The sequence below is a fragment of the Salvelinus fontinalis genome, chromosome 22, assembly GCF_029448725.1.
Source record: "Salvelinus fontinalis isolate EN_2023a chromosome 22, ASM2944872v1, whole genome shotgun sequence".
NCBI lineage: Eukaryota > Metazoa > Chordata > Actinopteri > Salmoniformes > Salmonidae > Salvelinus > Salvelinus fontinalis.
The window spans coordinates 1,500,618-1,528,506 of record NC_074686.1 but is presented as its reverse complement, the minus strand read 5'-3'; the positions used below and the strand labels follow the sequence as shown (position 1 = coordinate 1,528,506).

General features: G+C 44.5%; 1 protein-coding gene across 4 annotated transcripts; it reads left to right on the top strand.

Moving 5' to 3' along the window:
- LOC129819533 (tripartite motif-containing protein 46-like) lies at positions 1 to 27,889 on the top strand. 4 transcript variants are annotated; one of them, XM_055875872.1, is made up of 12 exons: positions 1 to 445; positions 7,176 to 7,440; positions 7,671 to 7,827; positions 12,465 to 12,663; positions 12,748 to 12,894; positions 13,256 to 13,351; positions 13,916 to 14,169; positions 15,438 to 15,559; positions 16,312 to 16,650; positions 19,875 to 20,104; positions 25,513 to 25,580; positions 25,951 to 27,889. In XM_055875872.1, exons 1-12 carry the CDS (start codon positions 431 to 433, stop codon positions 26,408 to 26,410), a joined length of 2,352 nt encoding a protein of 783 aa, XP_055731847.1. In that variant the 5' UTR covers positions 1 to 430; the 3' UTR covers positions 26,411 to 27,889. The 4 variants fall into 4 exon arrangements, with proteins under 4 accessions (XP_055731847.1, XP_055731846.1, XP_055731849.1 ...); XM_055875871.1 differs by lacking the exon at positions 1 to 445 and adding an exon at positions 1,385 to 1,537; XM_055875874.1 differs by lacking the exons at positions 1 to 445; positions 25,513 to 25,580; positions 25,951 to 27,889 and adding exons at positions 1,430 to 1,537; positions 16,923 to 16,963 and having other exon boundaries at positions 19,875 to 19,953.

Below are 27,889 nucleotides of genomic sequence, written 5' to 3'. Positions count from 1 at the left end.
TTTATTACAGTGCCTAGCAGAGACAGAAACCCCAGAATCGTGGCAGAATATCCGAGGCTAATGCGATTCAACAAAGGAAGGTTGAGAGATGTCTGGGCTGGGAGTAGTTTACCAAGCGAATAATCTGGCAGCATTTGGGATGCTGTGTGTATTTTCATGATCGTTTACATTTATTTCGTTTAAATAAAATACCTCTCTCCCATTTGGCTTCATTTTTCTATTGTTAACGTTTTTTTTTATGGGTTGTAGCCTCACGCGCCTGCGCCCAGTTCCAATAATCGTATTGTGGAAATGGTGAACCAGGAGTTATGAATATCTATTTCGCAATTTTCGCCTTCATGGCACCTGTTGTTATTGTTATGATAACGGTAGGGGTATCATGTGTAATTCACCGAAGGATGCACAGTCGGATTGAACGCTCACTTCTTCAATGATGGACGCTCTGGTTCGTATTAGTATGACTAGCCTGTGTATGGTTGTGTCAGTGTATTGTTTGTGTTGACATGTTTTGTTGTTTCCCCGTTGTAGTCTACTAATAGCCTAGGACATTTTTATAGGTTCATGATCTAATGCCTAAACTACCAGAACCAGATTGCCACTATTTATTTTCAGGTGTCTGATTCGCCCCAATTTCCACCTGTCGGACCACTCTTATTTCATAATCATTTCCAACATTTAACACGGCTCGATGTCACAGATTAATATGTTTAAAAAAAGGTGATATAGGCCTATCTATAGCATACAAAAAATATATATATTCCTATTCCACCCCATTCCTCTACCTGGTCATTAATTCGTTATGTTGGCTAATAGTCTTCAACCTAGACCAAAAGGAAACAGAAAGGCCTTTTTATGTTTTAAATAACATTGTAGCCTTTGCCATACTTTCCCATTAAATTCACCTGTAAATATGTGGATGCCTACCAAATGTATTGAATCACTCATAGGCCTATTATAGGCGTTACCCATTTTGGTGCACATGTTGTTTTTTAGATCTAGTCTATAAGGTGCGCTATAATGACCTGGTGATTTTTTTTTGTGGACAACAAAAATGCGTTAAAGATGTAGACCCCATGCTTATTCGAATGCAACACTTGACACGCTGGAAACAAACAAAGAAGCCGTGCAAATAAAATGCCACACGTTTTGTTCGAGCTTGTAGGATGTGCAGGTACCAGGGATGCTTGTTACCATGGAGACGGGATGCAGGCACGCGGTGCAGTCTTGTGCTGCATAGGGGGAGATAAAAAAAAAAAAACTACGGTACCGAAGATCGCACAGGCTATTGTAGTTTTCAACAAAGAGAACAGTGAAAGACTGACAATCACAATTTTTAAGCACTATATCAACAGGAATTAAAAGGTAGTCTTTAAAATAATTAGCATCTCACAAATCTCCCATGTCACACCTCCTTGTAGTTGGGCAGAAATCCCCCCCCCCCCCCCCCTTTCAGTTTCTAGTGTCACCTCTCCGGGAGCACCGCTCCGATTACCGTGGAAGAAACATTCCCGTCATGGCGCCTAGATTCCAGCTGAAGGTAAGAATTGCGCTGTATCACAACGCGTGTTCTGGAAACCAAGCAGGTGAAAGACATTGCATTGCGAGGCAATTTGGGCTTTTAAAATAGATTGCAGGTTCTATGTGGACAAATCATTTGTGGGCGTCAGTGGATTGTAGCCAGTGTAGCATAACCTGGCTAGCATATTGCTCGTATACTCGGCCGCTGTTTCAATAGAACAAGAAAGGACAGGACGGAGTTGACATTGGTGAATGACATAGAGACATTGTGACTCAAACCATGTCGTGCTGGTAAATTATAAATGATCTTTCTTTGACCTTCACATCTGCGTGTTTTATGATGTGATGTGATGTGTGTGTGTGAAGGGCTTGGCTTCATATACATTATATTTAAAAAAATCACTTTCGTGCATTTTCACAACTCTGAGCACAAAAATCTAAACAGATCATCAAAATAGCTCATGTTTCAAAACTCGAATCAAATGTTTTTATTGACCAAGTATAACAAACGAATTCACAGTCCCTTGTTCACTGCAACAAATCCCTCTTTCAATTTGGATGCATTTTCAATTTAATTATCTGCTTTTCAAAATGCAATATTCACTTTAAGCCTACATTTGATATGATATTCTTATCATTTGTTAACACTACAATTCATTATCACTTAATCAAACTGCTCAAAACTGTTAATTACTGAACTAAACTGATGTAGTGCCTAGTTAACATATATAGTTTGATAGTTGTACATTTCTATATTTTTAGCCCATAAATGTATCAATTTGACATCAATTTATGTTGGAAGGGAAAACTAAATCATACTGTATATGGATGTGACTGTAAATACTACATCATCATTCTCCAGAAGCCAATGTGCTTCAATAGGACAACGTGGAAAGAGTCACTCTTATGTGCTACCATTTGGAATTATAGTGTAGAGTACAATGCACTGCTGAAATACCTGGGTTGTATATAACAACATGTTCCACTCGTTATCTGAATTTCATTGATACACTCAGTGTAAGCTGATTCATTTTGTTGAGCAGAGAGATAGGAGATACTGTATTGAAACACATAGAAAAGGTGATCATGTGAAATGTTGCAAGGGGCAGAAATGACATACAACACCGTATACAGTATGTGACAATAAAACATATTATTATTTATTTTTTAGTTATACACCATATTTCTGATGATTTGTCCTACGTTTGTACTGGATACGGATAATGAAACCGTAAGACTGACCTATTTCCCAACATGCTCACAATGTGTATATTGTATTGTTTTGCTGTTGGATTAAATAGTAGTTTAAATAACTAAATGGTGAACTTGTCATTATCTGATGCATTGGTGATTTTGCATAAATGACTCGGGGGTGAAAGATATGTGCAACCCCAATGAATGCACAATCAAAAGTTCTTTAAAAGGATAGGGGCCATTACAAGTGTTATCAGTTTAGAGTTTTGTACTTAGAGTTTTGAAAATAGACCACTTACAGTGCATTCGGAAAGTATTCAGACCCCTTGACTTTTTCCACATTTTATTACGTTACAGGCTTTTTCTAAAATAGATTAAATAAAAATGTTTTTCCTCATCAATCTACACACAATACCCTAATAATGACAAAGAGACAACAGGTTTTTAGAATGTTTTGCAAATGTATTATAAACAAACAGCAATACCTTATTTACATACGTATTCAGACCCTTTGCTATGAGACTCGAAATTGAGCTCAAGTGCATACTGTTTACATTTATCATCCTCGAGATGTTACTGCAACTTGATTGGAGTCCACCTGTGGTAAGTTCAATTGATTGGACATGATTTGGAAAGGCATACACCTGTCTAAATAAGGTCCCACAGTTGACATTGCATGTAAGAGCAAAAACCAAGCCATGAGGTCGAAGGAATTGTCCGTAGAGCTCCGAGACAGGCACAGATCTGGGGAATGGTACCAAAACATTTTTGCAGCATTGAAGGTCCCCAAGAACACAGTGGCCTCCATCATTCTTAAATGGAAGAAGTTTGGAACCACCAAGACTCTTCCTATAGCTGGCCACCTGGCCAAACTGAGCAAACGGGGGAGAAGGGCCTTGGTCAGGGAGGTGACCAAGAACCGATGGTCCCTCTGACAGAGCTCCAGAGTTCCTCTGTGGAGATGGGAGAACCTCCCAGAAGGACAACCATCTCTGCAGCACACCACTAATCATGCCTTTATGGTAGAGTGGCCAGACAGAAGCCACTCCTCAGTAAAAGCCACATGACAGTACGCTTGGAGTTTGCCAGACGCACCTCAAGGACTCTCAGACCATGAGAAACAAGATTCTCTGGTCTGATGAATCCAAGATTGAACTCTTTGGCCTGAATGCCAAGCGTCACGTCTGGAAGAAACTGGCACCATCCCTACAGTGAAGCATGGTGGTGGGAGCATCATGCTGTGGGGATGTTTTTCAATGACAGGGACTGGAAGACTAGTCAGGATCGAGGGAAAGATGAACAGAGCAAAGTATAGAGAGATCCTTGATGAAACCTGCTCCAGAGCACTCATGACCTCAGACTGGGGCGAGGGTTCACCTTCCAACAGGACAACGACCCTAAGCACACAGCCAAGACAACGCGTGAGTGGATTCAGGACAAGTCTCTTAAATGTCCTTGAGTGGCCCAGCCAGAGCCCGGACTTGAACCCGATCTAACATCTCTGGAGAGACCTGAAATAGCTGTGCAGCGACGCTCCCCATCCAGCCTGACATAGCTTGAGAGGATCTGCAGAGAAGAATGGGTGAAACTCCCCAAATGCAGGTGTGCAAAGCTTGTAGCGTCATACCCCAAAATACTTGAGTCTGTAATCGCTGCGAAAGGTGCTTTTAACAAAGTACTGATAAAGGATCTGAATACTTATGTAAATGTAATATTTGTTTTTAAGTTTTTATTTTGAATAAATATGACAAAATGTCTAAAAACCTGTTTTGCTTTGTCATTATGGGGTATTGTGTGTAGATTGATGAGGGGGAAAAATTATATATTCAATTTTAGAATAAGGCTGTAACGTAACAAAATGCAGGAAAAAATCAAGGGGTCTGAATACTTTCTGAATGAAACTGTGTATCTGAAGAATGCGCCAAAGTGATTGAATAAAACTGTAATGTGGGAAAAGTATCACTTGATTTAGGCTGTGCTATAGTGTTGCTTAAAGCATATAATCAAGTACAAATCATGTCATTTAAGTGGATGTGATTAGTTTATTAAATTCAAAGGAAGGTTGTCGTCCTCCTCTCCCCCTGCCTCAGAGCAATCAATAGAATGGATATCGGTTCGTTTCAGTGTTTTTCAATGTACTGATTAACTTGTGTGTCAGTGTGTGTGTGCGTATGAGTGTGTCACTGTTCGTGTCAATGTGTGTGTGTGTGTGTGTGAGTCAGTTCCTGGAGCCTTTGGTTCAGAAAGCCACAAAGCTGAGTTTTGGATAGCCTATTTATTGGCTAGGATCTACAATTCCATTACTTATTTCATAGAACCCTTTCCTGGAATGATGTCATTGTGCCACTGAAAAATCCCCTTAGTGAAAGACAGCTGGAGTAGAGTTTGCACTGTTTCCCCCCCACCCTGAATTTTATACCACATCATAGGCTATTACCAGAGCTGCTATCAGTATTGATGCATCCTGCAACAGTTAGGCTACTGATTCCGCTACAGTTAACAGGGTTAGAGTAGGAATGCTGATCTAGGATCAGGTCCCCCCTGTCCATGTAATCTTACTCATTATGGTCTGTTTTAGCCAGAGCGGGACAACTTCCAGGTGAAACTGGAGGGCGCTCAATTCAAATACATAATCATAAAAATGATGGATATTAAACATTTAGGTACATATACGTGTCTGCTATCGGTTGAAAGCTTAAATTCTTGTTAATATAACTGCACTGTCCGACTTACAGTAACTATTACAGCGAAAACATGCCATGCTATTGTTTGAGGACGGCGCCCCACATCAAAATATTTTTCCACCGGCACAGGTTTCATAAATTCACAAATAGCGATCAAATATTCACTTACTTTTTGAAAATCTTCCTCTGATTTGTCATCCAAAGGGTCCCAGCTGTAACATGTAGTGTCGTTTTGTTAGATAAAATCCTTCTTTATAACCCAAAAAGTCAATTTAGTTGGCGCCATTGATTTGAGTAATCCACTTGTTCAACATGCAGATAAAGGAATCCGAAAATCTACCCATAAACTCTGTTTCACCAAGTCAAAATACGTTTCTATTTACTCCTCAGATACCCTAAAATGTATTTAAACTATAATATTTCTTACGGAAAGAAGTATGTTCAGTAGGAAACCGATTTTAGATGGTGCGTCCTGTCTTCATGGCGCTCGCAAACACAAATTTCCAAGACTGTGTTCCTGTACTAAAACTGAGATTTCTTATTCGTTTTTTAAGTTACAAGCCTGAAACCTTGAACATAGACTGCTGACACCCTGTGGAAGCCAGAGGAATTGGCTTGGCTAATTTTGGCTTATTTCCTAAATGACCTTATACTTGCCATTCTAAAAACAGTTCCGGTTGGTTTTTCTTTGGATTTTCTCCTACCATATCTATTGTATTATATTCTCCTACATTATTTTAGCATTTCTACAAACTTCAAAATGTTTTCTTTCCAATGGTACCAATTATATGCATATCCTGGCTTCAGGGCCTGAGCAACAGGCAGTTTACTTTGGGCACGTCCTAATAAGTTTTTAACCCTGAACCTAACCCTAGCTCTTAACCCTAACCCTTAAATTAGCCCTAGCTCCTAACCCTAACACTAATTTTAACATTAACCCTAAACCCCCTAGAAATAGCATTTGACCTTGTGGGGACTAACAAAATGTCCCAAGTTGGTCAAATTTTTGTTCGTTTACTATTCTTGTGGGGACTTCTGGTTAAACACGTCCACACACACACACACACACACACACATACACACACACACACCCACACACACACACACACACTCCGGACCAGGCGTGTGCAGGAGTTAAATAATTCATGTCTGGTCATCCTTCCTTATTGATATTTAACGAGTCTCCCACTGCTCTGACAGCCCATTGTGGACAGCTATTTATAAAGACCACAGTCACGTGCTAACACTTAGCTTGAGAAATATCTGCCATCTCGCACACTACGGCTGCATCCCAAATGGCACTCTATGACCTATATGGTGCGTTATTTTTGACCAGAGACCGTAGCATCTTGAGTGCTGCAGATTATTGTCGTTGGGGGCACAACTGTTTAATATGTTTCATTTCAATACCTCTTCTTCATGTCATTCCTCTATTTTGGTCCCGCGCTGTGTACTTACTTAGTTCTCCTTTCAAACACTATAAATTCATCTCTCTACCCATTCTTTTTCTGTCTTGGTGGGTTCGTTTTAATTCAATGAATTAATTCCCTTGAATATCAAAGTAAAAGTGACCCATTTTACATTCCATTTACCAGAGGCTCTTATCCAGAGGTGACTTACAGTAGTGAGTGCACATATTCTCATAGTTTTTTGTACTGATCCCCCCATGGGAATCAAACCCACAACCCTTGCATTGCAAGCACCATGCGCTACCAACCGAGCACCACAGGACCCCTACCTGTGTGATTCATTGACTCTCCACCTCTCCCTCCTCCCCAGTCTAACGTGAAGAGCATTGAGTGCGAGCTGCATTGCCCAGTGTGTAAGGAGATCGTCAAGCAGCCCGTGGTCCTGCCATGTCAGCACAGCGTCTGCCTGATGTGTGCCTCAGAGGTCCTGGTTCAAAATGGCTACCCTCCTCCGGAGCTGCCACCCGAGCCCAACTCTCCTGCCTCCACCCCCAACACCCGCTCTCCCCGCCAGGCACGCAGGCCCATGCCCAGCAAGGCCGACCATCGACCCATCGACCGCGTGCTACGTTCAGGTAATGTGTGTGTGTTTGCGTAAATGTGTGTTTGCACATGAGAGAGAGTGTGTGTATGTGTGTGTGTGTATGTGTCTTTAGATTCAATGTCAAGTGACGATCAATAGGACTAGTCTGGGGATGCGATGGAAATGCACACATCTCTTTCTCTCTATTTCATCCACTCTTTACCCATCCCTCTCTCCTCATCCCACTGACTGACTTCTCCCCCTCTGTCACCCTTTGTCCAGGATTTGGGACGTATCCGTCGCCGGGGCGACGGCGTAAGGAACCGCCGCCCCCTGCGATGTTGTTTCCGTGCCCGCCCTGTGGGAGAGAGGTAGAGCTGGGAGAGAAGGGCCTGACGGACTGCCTGCGTAACCTCACCTTGGAGCGCATTGTAGAGAGGTAACACACACACACACACATTTATACACACTTACATTTATACACGCAAGTACGCACACATGCACTATGCACAGGTCATGGTCTTACGGAAAAGGACACATACATTTTATGTGATCCCATGTGATCTAATGTGAAGTGAAGGTAATAACATGTAAAGCAACATGTGATAACCTGAAACTACACATGTGATAACATGAAACTACACATGTGAAAACACATTTTCACATGATTTTCATGTGAAATTTCACTTGAAATAATGTGATTTGCGAACTTGTGAAATCGTGTTTTTTCTGTAAGGGAGGATGTAGCCCTTAGGGCTGGGCAGTATACCGTATTTTGATGCACAGACTGGTTTGGGTTTTTACTTTACCTTCTATAACGGATATTGAATGTGATACACCATGTGTAACGTCCATTTTTATAGTCATCTCTCTCCATGCCGCTTTCCACCAAGACCTAGCCCCTCACCCTGTGCATATTTGTTGTTCCTCGACCACGAGACACTTGCGTTCAGTGGTCAATGCAGCACATTCAACACTGATGACAACTATGCTGTTTTCTCTTTGCTTCTTAATATAAATCCACTAGCGTTCTATAATTACACTATTAGTTTGTGTTTCTTACATCTGCAAATGGCTAGTTTGTCTTTTCTTAGCAAGTTGGGCCAAAAGTTGGGCCTAAATAGCCACTAATGCTAATTGCTAGTTAGCTGGCTAGCTAATAAATGTACTGAGTCAGAGCAAACGTAACTAGCTATTAGAGGTCGACCGATTAATCGGAATGGCTGATTAATTTGGGCCGATTTCAAGTTTTCATAACAATCGGAAATCGGTCATTTTGGACGGCGTTATTTTTTTATACCTTTATTTAACTAGGCAAGTCAGTTAAGAACACATTCTTATTTTCAATGACGGCCTAGGAACGGTGGGTTAACTGCCTTGTTCAGGGGCAGAACGACAGATTTTTACCTTGTTAGCTCAGGGATTCAACCTTGCGACCTTACGGGTAACTAGTCCAACGCTCTAACCACCTGCCTCACGAGGAGCCCGCCTGTTACGCGAATGCAGTAAGAAGCCACGGTAAGTTGCTAGCTAGAATTAAACTTATCTTATAAAAAACAATCAATCAATCAATCATAATCACTAGTTATAACTACACATGGTTGATGATATTACTAGTTAATCTAGCGTGTCCTGCGTTGCATATAATCGATGCAGTGCGCATTCGCGAAAAAGGACTGTCGTTGCTCCAACGTGTACCTAACCATAAACATCAATGCCTTTCTTAAAATCAATACACAGAAGTATATGTTTTTAAACCTGCATATTTAGCTAAAAGAAATCTGTCTATCCCTTGTCTCTGATTGAGAACCATACTTAGGTATCCTTTTCCCACCTGTGTTTTGTGGGTAGTTGTTTTCTGTTTTGTGTCTGCACCAGACAGAACTGTTTTGCTTTCGTTCTGCTGTTTGTTGTTTGTTGTTTTTGTTCGATTTGGTTTCTTTTTGGATTAAATCATGAACATTTTAAACGCTGCACCTTGGTCCACTCTTCCTTCAGCCCATGAGAACCGTTACACAGGCAATATTAACTAGGTGAAATTGTGTCACTTCTCTTGCGTTCATTGCACAGTGTATAGTCAGTGTATATGCAACAGTTTGGGCCGCCTGGCTCATTGCGAACTAATTTGCCAGAATTTTACATAATTATGACATAACATTGAAGGTTGTGCAATGTAACAGGAATATTTAGACTGATGGATGCCACCCGTTAGATAAAATACGGAACGGTTCCGTATTTCACTGAAAGAATAAATGTTTTGTTTTCGAGATGACAGTTTCCGGATTCGACCATATTAATTTAACCTCTTGGCGCACGGATCCCTTTAACGAGATCATTTTCGTAAACAACCGCTGAATTGCAGAGCGCAAAAAAATAAAAATAAATAATAATATTTATTTTCATGAAATCACAAGTGAAATATACCAAAACACAGCTTAGCTTGTTGTTAATCCACCTATCGTGTCAGAGTTTGAAAATATGCTTTACAGCAAAAGCAATCCAAGCGTTTGTGAGTTTATCGATCACTAGACAAAACATTACGAACAGCTAACCTAAGGCTTGTATTTCTGTGTGTTATTATGTTATAACTAAGTCTATGATTTGATAGAGCAGTCTGACTGAGCGATGGTGGGCACCAGCATGCTCGTAAGCATTCATTCAAACAGCACTTTTGTGCGTTTTGCCAGCAGCGCTGCTGTTTATGAATTCAAGCCTATCAACTCTCGAGATTATGCTGGTGTAACCGATGTGAAATGGCTAGCTAGTTAGCGGGGTGCGCGCTAATAGCGTTTCAAACGTCACTCGCTCTGAGACTTGGAGTAGTTGTTCCCCTGCTCTGCATGGGTAACGCTGCTTCGAGGGTGGCTGTTGTCGATGTGTTCCTGGTTCGAGCCCAGGTAGCGGCGAGGAGAGGGATGGAAGCTTTACTGTTACACTGGCAATACTAAAGTGCCTATAAGAACATCCAATAGTCAAATGTATGTGAAATACAAATCGTATAGAGAGAAATAGTAATAATATATAATATATATATAATATAATTTCTATAATAACTACAACCTAAAACTTCTTACCTGGGAATATTGAAGACTCATGTTAAAAGGAACCACCAGCTTTCATATGTTCTCATGTTGTCACGCCCTGACCGTAGAGAGCTTTTTATGTCTCTATTTTTGTTTGGTCAGGGTGTGATTTGGGTGGGCATTCTATGTTAATTTTCTATGTTTTGTATTTCTTTGTGTTTGGCCGGGTGTAGTTGATATGATTCTCAATCAGAGACAACGATAGACAACTGCCTCTGATTGAGAATCACACTCATACTTACTTTTCCCTACCGATGCTTTGTGGGTAGTTATTTTCTGTTTTGTGTTTCTGCACCTGACAGGACTGTTTCGTTTTCATTTATTCTCTTGTTATTTTGTATAGTGTTCAGTTCTATAAAAAAACATGAACACTTACCACGCTGCGCTTTGGTCCGATTCTTCATCTTCATCCGACGACCGTTACACATGTTCTGAGCAAGGAACTTAAACGTTAGCTTTCTTACATGGCACATGTTGCACTTTTACTTTCTTCTCCAACACTTTGTTTTTGCATTATTTAAACCAAATTGAACATGTTTCATTATTTATTTTAGGCTAAATTGATTTTTATTGATGTATTATATTAAGTTAAAATAAGTGTTCATTCAGTATTGTTGTAATTGTCATTATTACAAATACATTTTTAAAAATCGTCCCATTAATCGGTATCGTCTTTTTTGGTCCTCCAATAATCGGTATCGGTATCGGCGTTGAAAAATTATAATCGGTCGACCTCTACTAGCTATACAGCCTGATAATACCAGGGATGGTGTGACCTAAATCAGCATGTTGTTTGTGCAACAGCATCTTCTAAATCCAAGAGGAATATGCGAAGCATGAACATGTTAGCTACAGGAAGTATCTAAGAGAAAACATTCAATGTAACCAAAGGTTATAGGATCCCCTATGAAACACTGACCATCACTTTGGTTCCTACCCTGTCACCATAACTCCTCCCTGGCATTTTTATTCTTTGTCATGTCGAACAACACTGTATTCAAAGTGCCCACTATTATAGCCTAACTATAGAATTAGAATAATCATTCTATTTCCATGATTCCAACAGTTCACCCAAATGGTTTGCTCCATATCGCAACTGCAACATTTTATTTAAAATTGTTTGCCCATATCGTGCAGCTCTACGTGGCAGTGTGGAAATGATCTCAAATGATTGCAGGAAATGCAGAAATTGATGAAAATGCTGAAAAAGATTTTTGTTTTAAGTTGAATTGAACAGTATAAAACAATCAGAAGGGAGAAAGACCCATTGAAATCGCTTAGAATGTATGTGTTGCAATCTTATGGTCACACACTTCTCATAAAGCAAATTTAGAACTTTTATTATTCAAAAACATGAAATACCTTGATACTGTATGATATTTTGGCCATATTGCCCAGCCTTACCCTGCCTGCAAAATCAGTGTCACCGTCGGGAAGGAATTTCCTCTTGGTCTGTTGAAGACGTTGGTTTCCCAGTCTGTTCAGATCTCACCCGTGACACACACACACACACACTAGCACCAGCACCCTGGTCAAAAATAGTATGGGTCCTGGTCAAAAGTAGTGGATTATATAGGGAATAGGGTGCCACTCTTGTTAATCAGCATGGAGCTGACCTAGAGAGGAAATTAGCAGAGCTCCCAGACTGCAACACACTGCAGCAACACACTGCAGCAACCTACTGTCGCAGAAATACATTGCACCTCCACTGGACTACTGCAGTGTAACGGCTAAAAGCTTATTTTCCCCATGTAGAGTAACCTCTGTTATGTTATTTATCACCCGCTCTACCCATCCCCTCTCTCTCTGTTTTGGCCCTGTTCTCTCCTTCTGTCTTTCTTATTTTTGTATCTATTTCTTTCGCCTTTTCCAACCTCGCCCACCCCCTATCTACTACTATCCTGCCCTAATTTGCCCATGCTCTCTCTCTCTCGCTCCCCTATCCTCCTCCCTTTAATCATTCCCCTCTATCTTCCTCTCCCCCCTCTCTTAGGTACAGGCACACAGTGAGCCTGGGCAGTGTGGCTGTGATGTGTCAGTTCTGCAAGCCTCCCCAGTCCCTGGAGGCCACTAAGGGCTGCGCCGACTGCCAAGCCAGCTTCTGTAACGAGTGTTTCAAGCTCTACCACCCCTGGGGGACGCCGCGCGCCCAGCACGAACACGTCCAGCCCACCCTCAACTTCAGGCCCAAGGTGAGGCCTGCCTCTCTCTCATCCCTCACTCATCCCTCTCTTCTCTCCTCACTCTCACCCCTCTTGTCTCTCCTCCTCCTCCAGGTTCTGTCGTGTCCGGAGCATGACCAGGAGCGTCTGCACTTCTACTGTAGGACGTGCCAGCGGTTGCTGTGCCCGCTCTGCAAGCTGCGCCGCGTCCACGCCGGGCACAAGGTGGCGCCAGTCGCCCAGGCCTACCAGACACTCAAGGTAGGCATCTGGGTGCAATGGCTTAATTGGTTGTAGCATGGTTCCTGCATTGGCCTTATACTGTGGGATTTACTGGATAATGTATGTAATACCTGAGCTGCTTTGAATAAAAGTACCTAAATGGCAATATTGTTATACTCAGTGGCATTAGTGGATATCACACTCAATGGAGATAGGCCCTCAATGGTTGGTGGTTAGTCTAGTAGCATGACAGAAAAGGGGTAAGTCGCCATTGAGCTGTGGGTTTAGATCATCCAGTGTGTAAGAGATGAATACAGTTCAAATGTAGGGTAATACAGAGCTACTGATGTGCATTAGGATTACGTCTGTTCAGGGCATTAACTCTTTGTTTATTTGACAGGACAAGATTACCAAGGAGATGAACTACATTCTGTCCAACCAGGAGACGGTGCTGGGCCAGATCTCACAGCTGGAGAGTGCCACCACTCAGACAGAGGTGACTAAATAACACTGCAGTCTGCAGAGGTCCAGAAATAGGCCACCAGAGGGGTATACCACAAAGCAGGATCAATGAGTTAGCCAGCTAACTTTGATAAACAACCAGAAATAACTTTGGATTAATGAAGGAAGTTTACCTTAGATATGTGTTTTTAGATGTTGAGTCAATTAGACCAAGTTTTCTTTTGTAAAAAAAATTGTCAATTCATCATATGAGCTCCACAATAATATATAATAATATCTAAGCAAGCTGGCTAATATATTGATCCTACTGACCACACCACCATAGACAGCATTGTTTACCACAGTAGACATCATATGCTCATGTATACTGTATTATGCTCATGTATACATAATACATAGCTCTATGTTCCTAATCTGTGTGTTGCTGTCTAATACATCATCTCTGTGGTCCTCCTAACCTCCCTGTGTGTTGCTGTCTGACTGCGTAGCCTGGCTTAACCACAGAATGAAATAGAACACGATTCTAGAATAATATTGATTGAAATACATTACATCTCTACGGTGCTACTCCTCCCTGTGTGTTGCTGTCTGTCCACAGGCGAACAGCGTAGCGGCACGGGAGCAGCTGTCTCAGAGCGTGAGAGACCTGACCGCCCTTCTCGCTGAGCGCCACGCCTCATTGTCTCAGGCCCTGGAGGGGGCACGGCAGAGGCGGGGCGAGGCGTTGGCGGGCCAGGTGGCGGAGAGGCGGAGCCTGCTAGAACACGCAGGTCTCATGGCGTTCTCCCAAGAGCTGCTGAAGGAGACGGACCCGCCCTGCTTCGTACAGGCAGCACGCCAGACACACAGCAGGTACTTTACACACAACAGGTCTGACTGGCTGGGCAGCAGACAGCGTGGAAGCTCATACAAATAGCACCCTATTCCCCATAGAGCTCTGTTCCAAAGTAGTGCACTGTAGGGAATAGGGTTCTACTTTGGACGAATACCCAGGGCTCTTTAACGCCCTAGTTTTGTTGATTTTTCCGTTCCTTTGTTTGTTTTGTTTTGTTTGTTTGTTTGTTTCTGTAACCCTGTTTGTTTCTCTGTTTGTTTCTCTTATTGTTCCATTTCCTCTCACCCAGTCCTCCAATCAATGTCTATGGTCTATTCTTCTTTCCCTCTTGTGTGTGCTTTCACTGCTCATCCCACGGCGTCCGCAAAATGACAAATGGCCACAAGAGGGAGCCAGTAGACCTGTTTGATAAAGAGAACGTGGTGTGGCTTTAGTGATGGGTGTTCTATGTAGTTGTGCTCCAACCAGTGTTCACTGTTTCCAATGATGGTTTGTTAGACTGACACTGGATTAAAGGCATGTTAACATGTAGTTATACAGGTAGACAGTAGACTGCTACACGGCGTAGTCTCATTAATCTACAGTATCTGTAATGTCTCGTGGACAGGTCTATGTAAACATAACTGGTACCGTAGAATCTGTAGGGAATGGAATGGGTTGCGTGGGATAACAAGCAGCAGTAGTTCCGGTGTTTTTTTGTTTTGTAACTGGTTATTTGGTCAAATCACGATTTCGCAGGTATTAGCATCTTGTGTAACTCTTGTGTTGTTGTCTGTGTCACACTGCTTTGCTTTGTCTTGGCCAGGTCGCAGTTGCAAATGAGAACTTGTTCTCAACTAGCCTACCTGGTTAAATAAAGGTGAAGAAAAAAAATATATCTTTCGGATTTCGGAAGGGGAGGAGGCATTCGGCCAGCAAAGAGAGAAGTTGGAGCTCCTCGTTCCGGTTCTGCTCCTCATTCTAGCGTCTCTTAGCCCCTTCTCTTAACATGCATGGACCTAAAATTTAATCGAGCAGCTGACCAATTACGTGAGACTTTAGTTCTGGATTAACCAAGATTAATCTATCTGCTATCAATTAAAGTTACTCTAATTGCGTATTACCCTAATAATAAAGTTGTTAAGTCTATGTAGTGCATACCTCTCCCCTCGGACTTGTCATCTAATCCCAAATAATTATTCTAAAAGTCTGTCTCTCTCTCTCTCTCTCTCTCTCTCTCTCTCTCTCTCTCTCTCTCTCTCTCTCTCTCTCTCTCTCTCTCTCTCTCTCTCTCTCTCTCTCCAAGGTTATCCACGTCCATCGAGGGGCTGCAGTGTTTCTCTCTGGCCGCTGATCCCTCCTTCAGACACTTCCAGCTGGACGTCTCCAAAGAGCTCAAACTCCTCACAGACCTGCAGTTCATCCAGGGTGAGACAGAGGAGAGGATAAAGGAGGGGGCTAGGGGGGGTTAGAGGGATAGAGCCAGCCAGAGAGAGAGGAGGATAAATGAGGAGGCTAGGGAGACGTTGAGGGATAGAGTCAGTCAGAGAGAGAGGAGGATAAAGGAGGAGCGTGGGGAGACGTTGAGGGATAGAGTCAGTCAGAGAGAGAGGAGGATAGAGGAGGGGACTATGGAGACATAGAGGGATAGTCAACCAGAGAGCAGGGTTAGAGCCAGAGTATTGAAAAAGGGATTTAGGAGAGGAAAGAGAGGATGTAAGAAAAATGACATACTACAGAATACAATCATGTAACATTTTGGTGGTAATTCAATTTAAAGGTAGACTCAGCAAGATGAAATAAATGCACAAGATAAACAGCAGTAGTGGGTCAATTTCCGCAACAGCTGAGAGCGTCGAAGCGCAAGGTTAAACTTCTCCTGTAGCTATCACGTTGTAGAAGAGCGAAGCGCACCCGTGCACATGCGCAGGTACTCTGTGTGGCTGTGTGAGAGCAGTGTTGCATCGCGCTCATCTGAATATCTGCTGTGCTGCTCGTGGCAACATCATCTCGTTGAGTCTACCATTAGTTATGTCATCTTACTGAATCATACTGTATCTTCAACTATGCATTAGCAAACTGTAGTGAACATCTGACAGTATTGCATATGTAATCAAGCCAGAGAGTATGTTTTTTGTATCCAACATCTGACTGACAGCTGTAATGCTTTCTCCCATCAGCCCCTCTGGCCCCTGTTATTGACACCCAAAAGACCCTGGCCTATGACCAGCTCTTCCTGTGTTGGCGGCTGCCTCAGGAATCCGCCCCCGCCTGGCACTTCTCTGTGGAGTTTCGTCGCCGGGGGGTGGTGCCAGGAGGCGGGGCCAGGGGTGGTATCCAAGGGCGATTGGCTGCGGCCCGCTGGGGCTGGCAGCGGCTGGAGGAGGTGGGCGGAACCAGTGCTGTGATTGACAGGTTGGAGATGGACAGTGTGTATGTGTTGAGGGTGAGAGGCTGCAACAAGGCGGGCTTCGGGGAGTACAGTGAGGAGGTGTACCTACACACCCCGCCAGCACCGGGTGAGGTTTATACACTGTTCTATAGGTACACACACTACATGCACACTACACACACACACACATGATCTCATCAGTATTGGTATAACTGATATGCATCCGAACAGTATCCATAGAGATCATCTTAATGACTAATTTCTCTATTTTTCTGCCCATTCCCATCCTTCTCTCTACCCATACCATCCAACTCTCCTCCCATCCCATCTCTCTATCCAACCCATCCTCTGAACACTGTCTTCACATGTCTCTCCTCATCTCACTCGTTCCACTCCTAGGTCCACTCTCTCAATCCATATCTCCCCCTCTGCCTGTTAATGTGAGCATCGACACTCTTTTCTCATTTTTCCTCCTGTTGCTTCGCACATATCTCGACCTCTTTTTACATTTATACCATGCATCTCTTGTCCTCCCAGGCACCCTCGTTCTCCCTCCACAATGAGATCTCAGAGTGTGTTGATGAGGTTTGCTATTTGTTCAAACCTGAGGCTTAACAAATGGATTGAGTTGATGGAGATCTGTGCTAATGTGTCTGGGAAGTCCGGAGTGGTCATTCCTTGTCTCCCTTGGTAAACGATTCTATTCTGCTATGTTTCCCTCAGGAATATTAATAATCCCAATTTAGGAACGATGCATCTCCTTCTCCTTTGATTGACCTTCTGCTTGACTGTTTTCTATCAGTTTCTACGTTTGTTGACGAAAGACAGTTTGACTCCCTCTCTCCTAGTCCATGTCTCCTCTTTTCATTCCAGAGGAGTTGCATGACAGTTCTTTATCCCTCGTCTCTGTTAAACCTCTCAGTTCTTTCTTTGTTGCCCTGATTCTATGCAGGGCATTCAGGAAGTATGCAGAGCCCTTTTCCACATTCTGTAACATTACAGCCTTATTCTAAAATGTATAAAATATCCCCCCCCCCCCCATCAATCTACACACAATACCCCATAATGACAAAGTGAAAACAGTATTTCAACCAACCAGCACTCCACCAATCAGGCATTTATGGTAGAGTGGCCAGATAGAACCACTCCTCAGTAAAAGGCACATGACAGCCCGCTTCAAGTTTCTCTGGTCTGATGAAACCAAGATTGAACTCTTTGGCCTGAATGCCAAGCTTCACATTTGGAGGAAACCTGACACCATCCCTACAATGATGCATGGTGGTGGCAGCATGCTGTGGGGATGTTTTTCAGCAGCAGGGACTGGGAGACTAGTCAGGATCGAGGGAAAGATGAATGGAGCAAAGTACAGAGAGATCCTTGATGAAAACCTGTTCCAAAGTCCTCAGGACCTCAGACTGGGGCAAAGGTTCACCTTCCAACAGGACAATGACCCTAAGCACACAGCCAAGACAACGCAGGAGTGGATTCGGGACAAGTCTATGAATGTCCTTGAGTGGCCCAGCCAGAGCCTGGACTTGAACCACATCTCTGGAGAGACCTGAAAATAGCTGTGCAGAAATGCTCCCCATCCAACCCGACAGAGCTTGAGAGGATCTGCAGAGAAGAATGGGAGAAACTCCTCAAATACAGGTGTGCCAAGCTTGGAGCGTCATACCCAAGAAGATGAGGCTGTAATCGCTGCCAATGGTGCTTTAACAAAGTACTGAGTAAAAAATCTGAATACTTATGTAAATGTAATATTTCCAGTTTTTTTTATAGAAATTATCAAAAAATTCGGAAACAGTTTTTGCTTTGTCATTGTGGAGTATTGCGTGAAGATTGATGAGGGGAATTTTTTTTAAACAATTTTTAGAATAAGGCTGTAATATAACAAAATGTGGACAAAGTCAAGGAGCCTGAATACTTTCTTAATATACTGCATCTTACTACTCCTCTATCCCTGTATTAGTGCTGATCGATTAACAGAAATATCGGTTATTTTTTGTTTTATAAACAACTAATTGACCGACGTCGGTTCAATTATTTTGAATTCCACTTTGTTCAGTTTTGTTCTGTGAGCTCAATGTGCGGTTTCTGTATAGATAACTCAGATCAAGCCTGAACTGTGCGATGTAGTAGGGAGTTTTAGTTTTCAACAGGCCAATATTCTACATTGTTTAGCTCAGAAAACTTGATAATTAACTACAATGACCATAATCCATTGCGTGCCCGCTTGAACTTGTCTGGTCTGTGCGGAGCAGACACAGAGACTGAGACAAGAGAGAACGTGCGATGAAGAGGGACAGAAAGCAGTTGCTTCACGAGCGCGTAAATACATGATCTAAGTGATTGATAGTTGGTATTCAGCAGTCAAAAGTAGGCCTTATTGGCGCTAGCTGCGCCACCAGAGACCCTGGGTTCGCGCCCAGGCTCTGTCGCAGCCGGCCGCGACCGGGAGATCCGTGGGGCGACGCATAATTTGCCTAGCGTCATCCGGGTTAGGGAGGGTTTGGCCGGGTTTGGCCGGTAGGGATATCCTTGTCTCATCGCGCACCAGCGACTCCTGTGGCGGGCGGGGTGCAGTGCGTGCTAACCAAGGGATCCAGGTGCACGGTGTTTCCTCCGACACATTGGTGCGGCTGGCTTCCGGGTTGGAGGCGCGCTGTGTTAAGAAGCAATGCGGCTTGGTTGGGTTTTGTTTCGGAGGACGCATGGCTTTCGACCTTCGTCTCTCCCGAGCCCGTACGGGAGTTGTAGCGATGAGACAAGATAGTAATTACTAGCGATTGGATACCACGAAATTGGGGAGAAAAGGGGGTAAAATTAAATAAAAAAATAAAAAAGTAGGCCTTATTTACTTTGAAAACGACTAAAATAGTGATTCTGTCAGACAGCATAGGCAGCAGCTCTATAGAGATGAGAACTTGGAATTAAATATAAAGTTATTAAATAAAACAAATATTTTATTAAAGTAATGTGAATAAATTATGGTTAAAGTGATAAGCAGTCACTACCATCATTGTTTTATTCTGTGTTTTTACAGCATTCAACCCACATAATGCACATTGCATTTAATGTACATTTCTTTAATCGAAATAAAAATAAAAAAGTGGTTATTTTTGAATAATTGAACCAACCTCAAAAATCACTAATTGCTCAGCACTACCCTGTATTTACCTCCTCTGTGCCCTTATCGTCTTCCCTCTCTCCTACTTCGCTTCTCTACTCTATCTCATCAAAACCTACCTCTTCCCTCTTCTCTCCTTCCTACTTATGCACTCCTCCTTCCACCCTCCCTCTTTCTTTCCCCCTCTCCATCTCCCTATCCTCCCCTGGCCTCCTCTCTCTCAGTGTTAAATTTCTACCTGGACTCTCGCTGGGGTCTCCATGCCGACCGGCTGGTGGTGAGCAAGGAACAGCGCTGTGCCCGGAGCGTCCCCGGCCTGTCCCTGATGCAGGCCGCTGACCGAGCGCTCACTTCCTGTCACCTGACTGCAGACCTCCTGGTGGGCGACGTGGCCATCACCCAGGGCAGGCACTACTGGGCGTGCTCAGTGGAGCCCGGCTCCTATCTGGTCAAAGTAAGTGGAATGGCTGGGAGGAGAGTTTGTCCCAATCCCAAATCTACCCCATAAGGCCAGTGCCATATTCACCTGTGGAGATCTGAGAGGATTTGCCCCCTGCTAGGTGGAAGTTAACCCATATTGCTTATACCAATCAAATCCTTTCAAATCTCTACAGGTGCATAGGGCAGGGATCAGCAACTAGATTCAGCCGTAGGCAGTTTTTCTTGTGCGGATGGTTGGGGGGCCGGAACATAATTACAAATAATTTGACTGCAAGAAGCCCAAACAGATAGTAAAACATAATCATTTCAAACCTTGCTTACATTTGTATATTGACTCCACATTGACTCTGTACCGGTACCCCCTGTATATAGCCCCACTATTGTTATTTACTGCTGCTGTTTAATTATTTGTTATTCTTATCTCTTACTTTTTGGGGGGTATTTTCTTAAACCGCATTGTCGGTTAATTAAGGGATTGTAAGTAAGCATTTCACTGTTGTATTCGGCGCATGTGACAAATAACATTTGATTTTGACATGATCACGTCTCTCTGTTATGCAGGAAAATACTTGGGAACAGATTTTTAAAAATGAAAATCACTTGGAGCTGATTTCCTGGATTTTTTACAGTCTTATGTTCAACAATGAAAATCACCCCACACACACACAAAAAAATCTCTCTATATTTATAAATAAAAATCTCAAAACGTATAAATAAAACCATTTGACCCGCGGGCCGGGCCGCCAGTTGGAAAACCCTTAGAGGACGATTTAGAATTGGCCCTTACTATATTGTATGGTGTGTATTTATGTGTTTTTTGTATGTATGCATAACTATATACAAAAATGTGTATGAAAATGTATGTTCGAAATTATTGGCACCCTTGATGAGCAACAAAATGCTGGGCTATATTGTATGCTACAAACAAAAATCTGGAAACTATATTATTTTATATTAATATAATTGCTCAGAAAAGAGATTGTTTAACAAGTAATATTACTTTTTTTTCTCAAAGATAAGGGTAAAAAGGATTGGCACCCCTGTTTTCAATAACTTTCAATACCTCAGCTTGTGAAGATAACAGCAGTGTGCGTAAAATGTTTTATGAGATTGGAGAATTATTGGATTGGAGGGATTTTAGTCCATTCCTCCATACAGAATTTTTCCAGATCCTTTATCTTTTGTCTGCGCTTATGGACTGCCCTCTTCAATTTTAACCACAGGTATTCAATGGGGTTCAAGTCTGGAGTAGAGGTCTTCACAGGTCCAAAAAGTTGGACCGCTTCTGAAATGGACCTGGGACTTTTCCACCCGGAACCGACATGCGAAAATTCATTTTAAAAATAGTGACCCGTTCCGAACGAACCCGAGGACCACTAGACCCGTTCCGTATAGACCTGGTTAGATCCAAACCCTGTCCGATCCGAATGAGGGAAGCAGAAAAGTCTTTTTTTTAAAAGCTACTTCATTAACCAGAGCTGATTAAGCGCGAGGGAGAGGGAGAGGGAGAGAGATGTCCGCTTTAGTAGGTGGGGAGGGGCCTTGATACTGTGAGCGAGTGACTCGGGGAGCAAGCTAGGCTAATTGAGGCTGCTAGGCTAATTGAGGCTGCTAGGCTAATTGAGGCTGCATGCACTTTCTCGTCCTACAGTTACAAATAACAACAAGCCCATTTAGAATATTAAGTATAGCAGCCTACCTGTTAGCTCTTGGTTATTGTAGCCTATCCTTCTTCTTAACTTTTAATTCTGTCATTTTAATTCCATCTTCCATTGTTTAGTTATCTCCTAACTTTTACCACATTGAGGCTCTATGACTGTAGCCCAATTCCACTTTGATGACTTTGTCACGATCGTGTACTGGAGAGACGGACCAAGATGCAGCGGAATAATGATACATCTTCTCTTTTTATTTAAAGAAGATGAACGAACACGACACACTTTAACAAACTATACAAAACAACAAACGACCGTGACAGAACTACTCACCATTACAGGACCAAGCGGCATGGAAAGCGGCAACAGGACCCACCTACACAGGATTCGTGGACATGGGAGGAGATACTGGATGGTAAGGGGCCGTGGGCACAACCGGGAGAATATCGCCTTCCTCGTGAAGAGCTGGAGGCAGCTAAAGCCGAGAGGAGGCGATATGAGGAGGCAGCACGGAGACAAGGCTGGAAGCCCGTGAGTACAACCCAAAAATTTCTTGGGGGGGGCCTTAAAGGGAGTGTGGCGAAGTCAGGTAGGAAACCTGCGCCTACTCCCTGTACTTACCGTGGAGAGCGAGAGTACGGGCAGACACCGTGTTACGCAGTAGAGCGCACGGTGTCTCCTGTACGCGTGCATAGCCCGGTTCGGTACATTTCAGCTCCACGAATCGGCCGGGCTAGACTGAGCGTTGAGCCGTATGTCATGAAGCCGGCCCAACGCATCTGGTCACCAGTGCGTCTCCTCGGGCCGGCGTACATGGCACCAGCCTTACGCATGGTGTCCCCGGTTCGCCTACATAGGCCGGTGCGGGTTATTCCACCTCCCCGCACTGGTCAGGCGACGGGGAGCATACAACCAGGTAAGGTTGGGCAGGCTCGGCGCTCAAGGGAGCCAGTACGCCTGCACGGTCCGGTATTTCCGGCGCCACCTCCCCGCCCCAATCCAGTACCACCAGTGCCTCCTCCACGCACTAGCCATATGGTGCGTGTCTCCAGCCCTTTACCACCAGTGCCTAAACCACGCACCAAGCCTCCTGTGTGTCCCCAGAGTCCTGTGCGTCCTGTTGCTGCTCCCCGCACTAGCCCTGAGATGCGTGTCCCCAGCCCGGTGCCACCAGTCCCGGCACCACGCACCAGGCCTACAGTGCGCCTCAGCCGGCAGGAGTCTGCCGTCTGCACAGCGATGCCTGAACTGCCCGTCTGCCAAGCGCCATCTGAGCCATCCGTCTCCCCAGCGCCATCTGAGCCATCCGTCTCCCCAGCGCCATCTGAGCCATCCGTCTCCCCAGCGCCGTCTGAGCCATCCGTCTGCCATGAGCCTGCAAAGCCGCCCGTCTGCCATGAGCCTGCAAAGCCGCCCGTCTGCCATGAGCCTACTGAGCCGTCCGCCAGACAGGAGCCGCTAGAGCCGCCAGCCAGACAGGAGCCGCTAGAGCCGTCCGTCAGACAGGATCTGCCAGAGCCGCCAACCAGACAGGATCTGCCAGAGCCGCCAACCAGACAGGATCTGCCAGAGCCGCCAACCAGACAGGATCTGCCAGAGCCGCCAACCAGACAGGATCTGCCAGAGCCGCCAATCAGACAGGATCTGCCAGATCAGTCAGCCAGCCATGAGCAGCCAGATCCATCAGCCAGCCATGAGCAGCCAGATCCGTCAGCTAGCCATGAGCAGCCAGATCCGTCAGCTAGCCTTGAGCAGCCAGATCCGTCAGCTAGCCATGAGCAGCCAGATCCGTCAGCTAGCCATGAGCAGCCAGATCCGTCAGCTAGCCATGAGCAGCCAGATCCGTCAGCTAGCCATGAGCAGCCAGATCCGTCAGCTAGCCATGAGCAGCCAGATCCGTCAGCTAGCCATGAGCAGCCAGATCCGTCAGCCAGCCATGAGCAGCCAGATCCGTCAGCCAGCCATGAGCAGCCAGATCCGTCAGCCAGCCACGAGCAGCCAGATCCGTCAGCCAGCCATGAGCAGCCAGATCCGTCAGCCAGCCATGAGCAGCCAGATCCGTCAGCCAGCCATGAGCAGCCAGATGCGTCAGCTAGCCATGAGCAGCCAGATCCGTCAGCTAGCCATGAGCAGCCAGATCCGTCAGCCAGCCATGAGCAGCCAGATCCGTCAGCCAGCCATGAGCAGCCAGATCCGTCAGCCAGCCATGAGCAGCCAGATCCGTCAGCCAGCCATGAGCAGCCAGATCCGTCAGCCAGCCATGAGCAGCCAGATCCGTCAGCCAGCCATGGGCCGTCCCTCAGTCCGGAGCTGCAGTCCCTCAGTCCGGAGCTGCCATTCCTCAGTCCGGAGCTGCCCCTTATCCTGGTGCTGCCCCCTATCCTGGTGCTGCCCCTTACCCTGGTGCTGCCCCTTACCCTGGTGCTGCCCCTTACCCTGGTACTGCCCCTGACCCTGGTACTGCCCCTGACCCTGGTACTGCCCCTTACCCTGGTACTGCCCCTTAGTCCGGAGCTGCCCCTTAGTCCGGAACTGCCCCTTAATGCAATGGGGTTAATGTGGAGGGGGGTCTTTTGGAGGAAGCTAAGGAGGCGGTTAGGGACTGTGGTGACGTGGGGACCACGACCAGAGCCGGAGCCGCCACCGTGGATGGAAGCCCACCCAGACCCTCCCCTAGACTGGTTAATGGTGCGCCCGGAGTTCGCACCTTAAGGGGGGGGGTTATGTCACGCCCTGGCCTTAGTATTCTTTGTTTTCTTTATTATTTTAGTTAGGTCAGGGTGTGACATGGGGAATGTTTGTGTTTTGTTGGTTTTGGGTGTTTCTATGGTAAAGGGGTTGTTGGGTGTAGTATATGGGTTTGTGTTGAGTACATGTGTCTAGCGTTGTCTATGTATGTTTAGTTGTCTAGGAGAGTCTATGGTTACCTGAATGAGTTCCCAATTAGAGACAGCTGATTTCGGTTGTCTCTGATTGGGAGCCTTATTTAGGGTAGCCATAGGCTTTCATTTGTTGTGAGTAGTTGTCTATGTGATACGTTTGTAGCCAGTGTGTGCACATCGTTGTTTAGCTTCACGATCGTGTTCTTGTTTTGTTTAGTGTTTAAGTGTTTTTGTTTCGTTTGCCTTCTTCGTTAATAAAAAGGAGATGGCTTATTTTCCTAAAGCTGCGTTTTGGTCCGTCAATCCACCACACGATCGTGACAGACTTATAGTTGACCAACAACAATAACAAGCTACAGGCATCACTCTTGAAAAGAGCAGCAGCATAAATTATACAAGGTCTCTCGCTCCTCTACCGCAGTCTGTTTCGGATCTGTACAGGTCCTTTCGGAGAAGTCAGTTAAAATTACACCTTCCTTGAGAACCTTAACAATCATCAGATCCGACCCAGACCTGTAACATTATCTAGAATTCTAGATCAAGACTCAGATCCTGGATCGGGCCTTGGGCATTCGGGAGAAGACCTCTAGTCAGGAGGTGTTGATTTTGTGCTCAATTTACCATTTCTTTGTTGATTTTGGTGTGTGTTTGGGGTTATTGTCTTGCTGGAACATCCCCTTGTGGCCAAGTTTCAGCCTCATGGCAGAGGCAACCAGGTTTTTGACTTATATATATACACTGCTCAAAAAAATAAAGGGAACACTTAAACAACACAATGTAACTCCAAGTCAATCACACTTCTGTGAAATCAAACTGTCCACTTAGGAAGCAACACTGATATGCAACACCGCTGCCCCCTTTCATTGCCTCTATCTGTTCCACAGGTGGGGGTGGGCCTAGAGGCCAAACTACAGGATTGGTTTCACCTCCCGCAAGACATGGCCAGTCCCCGGTGAGTGGTGCAGGAGGTTGAGGCTATAAAGTCCAGGGAGGACAGGAAGTAGTCAATGGAAAATTGGTTGAGGATAGACTGACTATCAGGGCTTGTATAAAAAAAAAACATCTCAGATTAGGAGTGCTGGTCTAGGATCAGTTTAACCTTTTACATCATAATGAATAAGATTACATGGACAGGGGGAACGGATCAGCCTTCCTACTCTGAGACGCTTTATGTATACGGGCCCTAGATGTGTGCGTGTGTGTATGACTCCGCACTCTCTATTTCTCTCTCTCTCTCTCTCTCTCGCTCTCGCTCTCGCTCTCGCTCTCGCTCTCTCTCTCGCTCTCTCTCTCGCTCTCTCTCTCTCTGCCTCCCCCTGTAGTTATGACCCAGACAGTGGCCATGACAGTGGGGCAGAGGATTCCCTGGAATCCCCTCCCCCCTTCTCTTTCCTCACCATGGGCATGGGCAAGATCTTCCTGCCCCAGGCTTCCAACCATCATAACAACCATGGTTGCAATGGCACCAACCCCCGCCGCAGCCCCACCATCGCCAACGGCAACAGCCCTGCCTCCTCGCCTACGGGCCTCACCTACCCCCTGCCTCCCAGGCTTGGGGTGTGCCTTGACTTTGAAAAGGGTCGCGTCACTTTCTACGATGCACACTCGCTCCGTCCTCTGTGGGAGGGGCCTGTCGATTGCTCCGGCCCCGTTTGCCCGGCTTTCTTTTTTATTGGCGGAGGGGCACTACAGTTACAGGAGTTGGTGGCCAATCGGATGGCAGACCAGACTCCAGTCAGGAGGGTCACCATCCAATCACGTGTCACTAATCTGAATAATTAGGCTGCGATTCAATTTGAAACCATGGTGTAGCACGCGCTTGACATTTAAAGGTAATTTCCAATTGAGCCGACCTCTACAGCGTTTACCCTGAATGTGATCTCTGCAAACGCAGTAACATTGCCTTTAAACGGCGCATTGAATCTCGGCCTTAATCTTAGGTGATTGATTGGACATAGAATGTAAAGTTAATTGTAAGCTATTTACTTGGCCAGAGCAAAAAGTTAGTAACCTCATTTTGTTGTTTTGTATCTCATTTGTATGAAAAAAAATCATTTTTATTGCAACCGATATGCAAATGTATTTTACTTTATTACATACTTTTTTGGTTTACACATTTTATTTTGCCAGAAATGCTAAATTGCTTAAGTAGGGGCTGGCAAATTACACACATAGCAATTATGTAATGTCTCCTATCTTCGACGCTTGCTCTATTAACCACGCTATACTGTATATATTTACGGTATATATATATATATATGCAAGAACATATATTTATTTTAGAAAAACTGTTTCTCAGTCATGTCCTGTCTGTGTGTTCATCTATGTCAGGGGTATTCAAATCTTACCCTACGAGGTCCGGACTACTGCTGGTTTTCCGTTTTACCTGATCATTAATTGCATCTACCTGGTGTCCCATGTGGAAATTACTTCAAGGTCCAGAAATGAATTGGAGGTTCTATGTTTTCTGATCATGTAACAGTTCCCCCCTTCACTGTACTAAAACTATTTACACATCTACTGTACGTCTGTGTATCTCCAATGGAAAAAAAGTCCTGACTGTTAGTGAAATCTTCCCACTCACTCCATCACAACCCCAACTAAAGTGATTTATCTGGTCTAAATACTGTTGTCATTGAGTAGACAGTAGATTGAGTTAGGAGGATAACATGTCATGAGGAAATACTGGAATTAGGAACTGAATGATACCGCTTCAGCCACCTTGATTAATGTGTTTGTGCATTGGTTGTTTTTCCAACGTTTAACTGTGTGTGTGTGTGTGTGTGTGTGTGTGTGTGTGTGCGTGTGTGTGTGTGTGTGTGTGTGTGTGTGTGTGTGTGTGTGTGTGTGTGTGTGTGTGTGTGTGTGTGTGTGTGTAGGAGTGAGACTGCAGTTAAAATAATTCACATGTCTGATAATCATATTGACCACCATTTGCTGATTATAATTGTCTTTTAGGGAATATTTTGTATTATTTCAAAGTGTGCTTGATTGTAAAATTATGAGCAGTACTTCTTATGAATGATACGCTTTCTAGAAATGTAGGTTGTTTCCAAAATGACACCCTATTCCATGTATATTGCACTACTTTTGACAAAGGCCCAAAGCTTGGTCAAAAGTAGTGCACTATTTAGGGAATAGGGTGCCATTTGGGACGCGGACAAAATGTAAACTTCACCTGCTGGCAGAATGTTTGTAAAAATAAAAAAAACAGACCAACAATTTACGCTAAATAAAGACAAATTCTGAAAATGAGAAAAA